The following is a 7,500-nucleotide window of genomic DNA, read 5'->3' on the forward strand; positions in this document are numbered from 1 at the left end:
GCTCCACATCTCACGGATTAGCACTTCAAAAAGGGCAAAACGTCTCCAACCCGACAGCTTCTTTACCGTTTGAGCATCTGACTGGAGCTGTTGATAAACCTCTGCTTCATTTGACAGAGGCAGAACATGACATCCACAACATTTAATCCCATTATATCATTATTAAATGTCAGAAACCTAATATACCCACATAATGACACACACGCAATGTTTACAGGTTTCATCTGCCAGAGTCAATTACTGTCAGTAAACATGAGATATTTATGGCTAAATTGCATATGATATGTATTTATTTATATTTTTATGTCAGAAAATAACTATAAACACACATGTATATATGTATATATATATATGTATATGTATGTAAAGTTGAAGTCAGAATTATTAGCCCGCCTTTGATTTTTTTTTTATGTTGAGAATAATGCACTGATCTTAAAAATACTTTAAAATGGATAACAACAGTAATTTAATATAAATTTACACTACAATAGAGTAACAAATGCTTATTTTAATCTAATATTTATAAAATAAAGGGCAAAGCGTTTCCAACCTGACAGGTTTGTTTCTGTTGACTCCACTGATAAACCTCTGCTTCATTTAGCACTGCTTATTTCTGTCAAAAATGACATTCACCACCTTTAATCTCATTATATCATTATCATATGTCAGAACCCTAATATACCCACATAATGACACATACGGGATGTTTACAGGTTTCATATGCCAGAATGAATTACTGTCAGTTAGCATGAGATATTTGTGGCTAATTGCATAATGATTCTTTCTTCAAGGCCTCTGGTCTAATAATATCTGGAAAAACACGCCACTGCAAGCAGGTTGTTTTGCTCAGATCTTTATTTTTTTCTTCTTAAGTTAATAATGTAGCATTTTTATGTTTTATTATAATTATTTTACTATATTTTGCATTAAAAAGCACTTTTTATTAAAGCAGTATTAAAGCACTCTTTAATACTCTAAAACATACATTGTTAGAACAGGCATTCATGATATTTTTATTTATTTATTAATTTTTACTTCGTTTTGTTTAATTATTTTATTTTATTTTAATATTTTGCACTAATGCTAACCATTTTGCACTTAATGCTCTCAAATCATATATAGTTCAAGCAAGCATTAATAATGTTATTCATTCATTCATTCATTCATTCATTCATTCATTTATTCATTCATTCATTTATATAAATGTATTTAATTATTTAATTTAATTATATTTATTCAGTTGATTACTTCATTCTATTTTTATTTATATTATTCTGCAACAAAAATCTTTTTTTATTTTATTTTATACATTGATTGAACAGCATGCATAATGTTTATTTATTTATTTATTATTTGTATATTCATTGTTTGTTATTTATTTATTTTGTATCTATTATATTTGTTTGCTTGATTATTTTATTTTATATTTATTTTATATTCAGCAATAAAAATCCAGTTTTATTTTTTAATACTGTTAAATCACATATTTTTGAACTGCATGCATAATGCTTATTTTAAACATTTATAAATATTTATTTATTTATTTATTTATTTATTTATTTATTTATTTATTTATTTTTTATTTTTTTTATTTATTTATTTTTTTTTGCTAAGATCTAAAAAAATGTAAAACATTTAGCTATTTTTTATTTTAATACTGTTAAATCATATATTGTTCGAACAGCATGCATAATGTTGTTTTTATTATTTATTTCATTAACGCATTTGACTTTTTTATTTTATTTCATTTTTATTTATTTTATATTCTGCACAAAAATTATATATATATATATATATATATATATATATATATATATATATATATATATATATATATATATATATATATATATATATATATATGTGTGTGTGTGTGTGAGTATTATTATTATTTTTTTTTACTTACTTTTTATTTTATTTATTTTATTTTTTTAGAATTGATGCTGTTAAATCATTAATTGTTCAAACAAGCATGTGTAATGTTATTTATTTATTTTTGTCCTGTTTTCAATCTGCCACTATGCTGACACACAGGCATTTATAGCTTCGCCCTCTTCTGAAAAGAGCAAAATCTCATTTGACTTCAATGCGACAGTCAACCAAAACGCCACGATTTGTATCAAAGTCTAAAAGTGTCAGCTTCAAAGAGTTATAAAACAATATCTGTGTGGTATTTTGAGCTGAAACTTCACACACTCTAGGAACATCCGAGACTTATTTTACATCTTGCAAAAAGTGACATAGTAGGTTTTTTTAACGAACTAACATTACCAAAAAAGTCGATGCATAATTCTCACCCTGACTAAGACTTCAAAGAATGTCAGCGAAATTAAAGTGAAAATTGCACTGAATATTTTACATGCCAGTACGTGACGAGGCCTTTATTAAGAAGTACAGTATCTGTCATCAGATCTCCGTTGTCTGCAGTCAAACTCGGCGCAGATGATAAACATCAATCTGTTTGCTTTGTGGAGTGTGTGTGATGTGGCGCACTTCATTAATAAAATCAATCTGAAGCTCCGGGCTCAGATCTGATGATGTTACTAGAAGGCGAGATTTTATCGACGGCGCTGTAAAGTCTCGACACCAGCTAATTTCTCTTGCACAAAAAGGCGGCGCGAGTATAACGTCGATAAATAATAGAATACACACTGGAATGAGCCGAGCCCTTCTGGGGCCACTTTTACTGTGACCTAGAAAGACGGCATGCAAAACAGAATACGCACGTGTGTTGGAGAGTAAAATAGGAAGTTTAATTGGATCCGTTGGATTGAGTTTTTCAGCTTTAGCCACAGAGAATTGATCTTAACTGTTTCTATTTTTATGTTTCATCCATTTTTTTTCATTGTTTTGAAATTATGTGAACACACAAAAAAATAATGCACACATTTTTTCCATGTGTTTTTATTGTGAATTGCATTATAGGATGTTAATCTCTACTTTGACGACTTTTGATGTTGAAAATTCAACTCTACAGTTTATCAAAGTGACTTTTACTGACATTTTAGTCGCTTGAAAGTGAAATAAATCTGTAAAATAACCGAAAATGTGCTGGCAGCTTATTATAAAGGTTTTGTAGTGAAATATACAACACTAACCCAGACAATATATAGCTTTAAACTATAAAAAATCATCATAAAAGTAACTTTTTTTAACTTTTTAAGTTGGAAGTAAGATCCAGGTCTCATAATGCAATTCAAAAGCATAAATAAATAGGGAAAAATTCTAAATAAAAACGTGAATCACTTTTACTGTGACCTAGAAAGACGGCATGCAAAACACAATGTGCACAATATGTGTTGTAGAGTAAAATAGGATGTTAAATTGGATACGTTCTGATAGACTTTTTCAGCTTTAGCCACAGAGAATTGATCTTAACGGTTTCTAATTTTATTTTTCATGTATTTTTTTTCAATTATAATGAAATTACGTGAAAAAAAAAATGAATGCACACATTTTTGTTCCATTTATTTATTGTCATGAATTGCATTGCAGCATGTTGATCTCTGCTCTGACGACTTTGATGTTAAAAATTCAACTCTACAGTTTATCAAAGTGACTTTTACTGACATTTTAGTAGTTTGAAAGTGAAATAAATCTGTAAAATAACTGAAAATGTGCTGGCAGCTTATTACAAAGGTTTTGTAGTGAAATATACAACACCAACCCAGACAATATATAGCTTTAAACTATTAAAAATGATCATAAAAGTCACTTTTTTGAACTTTTCAAGGGTAAAATTTATTGGAAGAAAGATCAAGATCTTATGAAGCAATTCAAAAGCATAAATAAATGCGGAACAATTCAAAACAATAATGTGAATCACTTTTACTGACCTAGAAAGACGGCATGCAAAACACAATATGCACAATATGTGTTGTAGAGTTAAACAGGGATTTTAAATGGGCTTGTTTTATGTAGTTTTTCAGCTTTAGCCACACAAAATAGATCAAAACTCTTTCTTTTTTTATTTTTATTTATTTATTTATTTGTTATTTTGAAATTACGTGACAACGAAACATTTAATGTTCAACGTTTTTCAATTTTTTTAAGGTTGTGAATTACATTATGGGATGTGGATCTCTGCTCTGTTGACTTTGGATGTTAAAAATTCAACTCTACAGTTTAACAAAGTGACTTTTATTGACATTTTAGTAGTTTAAAAGTGAAATAAGTTTGTAAAATAACCGAAAATGTGTATACAACTCAGACAATATATCACTTTAAACTATTAAAGAAGATCATTAAAGTTGCTTTTTCTGAACTTTTTAAGGTTTTTCGACTTTTGATGTCGAAAATTTAACTCTACAGTTTAATAAAGTGACTTTTACTGACATTTTAGTAGTTTATAAAAGTGAAATAAGTCTGTGAAATAAGAGAAAATGTGCTGTAAGTTTATTACAAAGGTTTGTGTAGAGTAATAAACAACACCAACCCAGACAATATAGCACTTTAAACTATTATTAATGTTCATAAATGTCACTTTTTCCAAGTTTAAAAGTTGTTGGCAGAAAGATCAAGGTTTTTGACTTCATTGATTTTGCTGTCTTGCTTTTAAAGCCTACAGTTGTTGCATCACTAAGCAATCGGTTGAGTGGATCTTTTAGTAAGTCATTCTGATTTAAGTGAATCATTGTTTTGAATGAATTGTTTTAATGAATACGATTAAAAGAAAGATGGATTGAAATCTCTCCAAAGCGAGATCTGCAGTCTTTAAAAAAATTAATTGATAACAAATATAATATGTTTATTTATTATCAACTATTTTGTTTAATACAAAGTTAAACTTAGTATTTTAATCAGTTTGACTGATGAAAGTTGAGATGACAAGAAATGTTTAATTGAGTGAACAAAAATATTTTAGGCAGCATTATTTATTACAGTGTGTAAAACAAATTGTTGTATTAAAATTACGTGTTGTTAGTGTAATGTTTAATAGCAATTTATCTGATTGTTTTATTTTATGTTATATTTCTATTTTTATTTGTTTAATTTTTTATGTTCTGCTCTAAAAATCATGGTTTGTTTTTAGTTAAATCATACACACACACACAAAAAAAAAAAAAAAAATATATATATATATATATATATATATATATATATATATATATATATATATATATATATATATATATATATATATATATATATATATATATATATATATATATGTGTGTGTGTGTGTGTGTGTGTGTGTGTGTGTGTGTGTGTGTGTGTTTATATATTTATTTATTTATTTATTTATTTTTATATAGTTCGTTTTTTTATGTATTCTTTATTTATTTAGTTTTATTATTATTGTTTATATTTATTATTTTTATTTATATCTGCTCCCTAAAACATATGCTGGATAAGTTGGCGATTCATTCCACTGTGGCAACCTCAGATTTATAAAGGGACTAAGCTGAAAAGAAAACGAATGAATGAAATAATGAATTTTTCCTTATTTATTTGATTATTTTTCTTTTTATTTATTTATTAGAGTTTTTTTTATTTTATTACTTTTTTATTTCATTTTTTATTTTCTTTTTATTTTCCTTATATTCTGTACTAAATATATATTTTTAATAAAAAATTATATATATGTGCTGAATATAAATAAATAAAATAAAATAATCACACAAATAAATATAATTATATTAAATTATATAGTAAAAATACATATATATATATATATATATATATATATATATATATATATATATATATATATATATATATATATATATATATATAATTATATTTATTTGTGTGATTATTTTATTTAATTTATTTATATTCAGCACTCTATCATTCATTTATTTATTTTTATCTATTTATTTATTTATTTATTTAGTTAGTTAGTTAGTTAGTTAGTTAGTTAGTTAGTTAGTTAGTTAGTTAGTTTTTTTTTATTTATTTTTATAATCTGCACTAAAAATACAATTACCGTCTAACCTTGAGAAACTAACGTTGACAGTACATTCGGAGAAGCAAAAATTGTTATTAAAAATAACACCAACAACAACCAAATTTTAATAAAACAATTAGTTGTAAAACAATTAGTTTGTAAAATTTCTGGGGGAAGATTTTGTGTTTGCCAGGTCTTAAGCAATAACAATAGCAATGTCTACTTTAACAAGCAATTTTCAGCAGGAAAAATATATATAATTTAGTAGAAATATCGTGCATGTCTCGAAATGCTGAAGACAGCAACCGTTTAATAAGGCATGTTATGAGTGAAACAGACAACCGGTGACATGGCTAACAGTTGACCAGACATTTATAAGCAATTTTCACAGATAAGTCCTGGCATAATGCCTGCAAATGAGTCCAATTTATAAACCTCTCACAATGCTATGCTCAGTCGGGAGACCAGATTCCAGCGATCCCGTTGAAAATCCCTCCTTCTGGTTGGTCCAGAAAATACCAGCTCAGCTTAGAGGAGGATTAGACCCGCACCTGCTCCCCGATGAATTATCTAACCGTGTTAAAACTGAAAGAGTCAACTCTCGGGATGAGTTTTACATGCAGATTGTTGGCTTCATCTCCTTCCCTTTATGATAATCCCAAACTCACTCCATCACTGAGTTCAGAATGTATGTGGATCATGGGGTTTTTGGTGTGTTGTGGATGTGCTGAAGTGTTTCTGTGTGTGTGTGTGACTGCAGGTGGTCGACATTAAGGAGAAGCTGAAGGAGTCAAGGAGGTTCTGGTCGTCTCTGCCTGACAGCATCTGTGCGGAGGACGAGATGACTGACCCAGATGAGGAGCAGTGCTGGAACAGTCATACCAGGGGAAGGTACGGCGGTCACCTTCACACACACACACACACACACCCGCGCACACACACACACATGTTTGGATTTCCATAGTCCCCAACAACTTCATGAAAACCAGGCTCAAACACAGACACACACATACACACACACACTCTCATTTTTATTCTGACTCATTTCACACAAACACACTCGCACTATCACTCACAGACTAACACATACGCACACACACTCACTCGGCACACATACTGTACATGCACACACACATTTGGGTTTTCATAGTCCCAAACAATGTGATAAATTCCAGGCAGACACACACACACATATGCACGCATGCATGCACGCGCACGCACACACACACACACACACACACACACAGTACGTGCATACATACACACACACATAAACACACCTTTTTACTCACTCACACACACACACACAAACACACACACACACACACAAACACACACACACATACACAGACATGCGCACGCAAGCACACACTCACGCATTCAAGCACGCACTCAAGCACGCACTCACACACGCGCACACACAGAAACACACACGTTTAAATATTTATAGTCTCGAACAACTTCATGAATACCAGACACACACACACACACACATTCTAACACAAACTCATTCTCACTCACACACAAACACATACACACACACACATACACACTTATACTCACTCACTCACTTACTCACTCTCTCTCTCACACACACACACACACACACA

The 7,500-nt window shown here is 29.4% G+C and overlaps 1 protein-coding gene across 2 annotated transcripts in view; it reads left to right on the forward strand.

Moving 5' to 3' along the window:
* gpc6a (glypican 6a) overlaps positions 1 to 7,500 on the forward strand; it is a 343,841-nt gene that overhangs the window by 324,612 nt on the left and 11,729 nt on the right. For both annotated transcript variants that reach the window (XM_021475731.3, NM_001109719.1), the window contains 1 exon segment: positions 6,651 to 6,781. In XM_021475731.3, the coding sequence (XP_021331406.1) occupies positions 6,651 to 6,781 (131 nt within the window).

The sequence above is a fragment of the Danio rerio genome, chromosome 1 (assembly GCF_049306965.1).
Source record: "Danio rerio strain Tuebingen ecotype United States chromosome 1, GRCz12tu, whole genome shotgun sequence".
Taxonomy (NCBI): domain Eukaryota; kingdom Metazoa; phylum Chordata; class Actinopteri; order Cypriniformes; family Danionidae; genus Danio; species Danio rerio.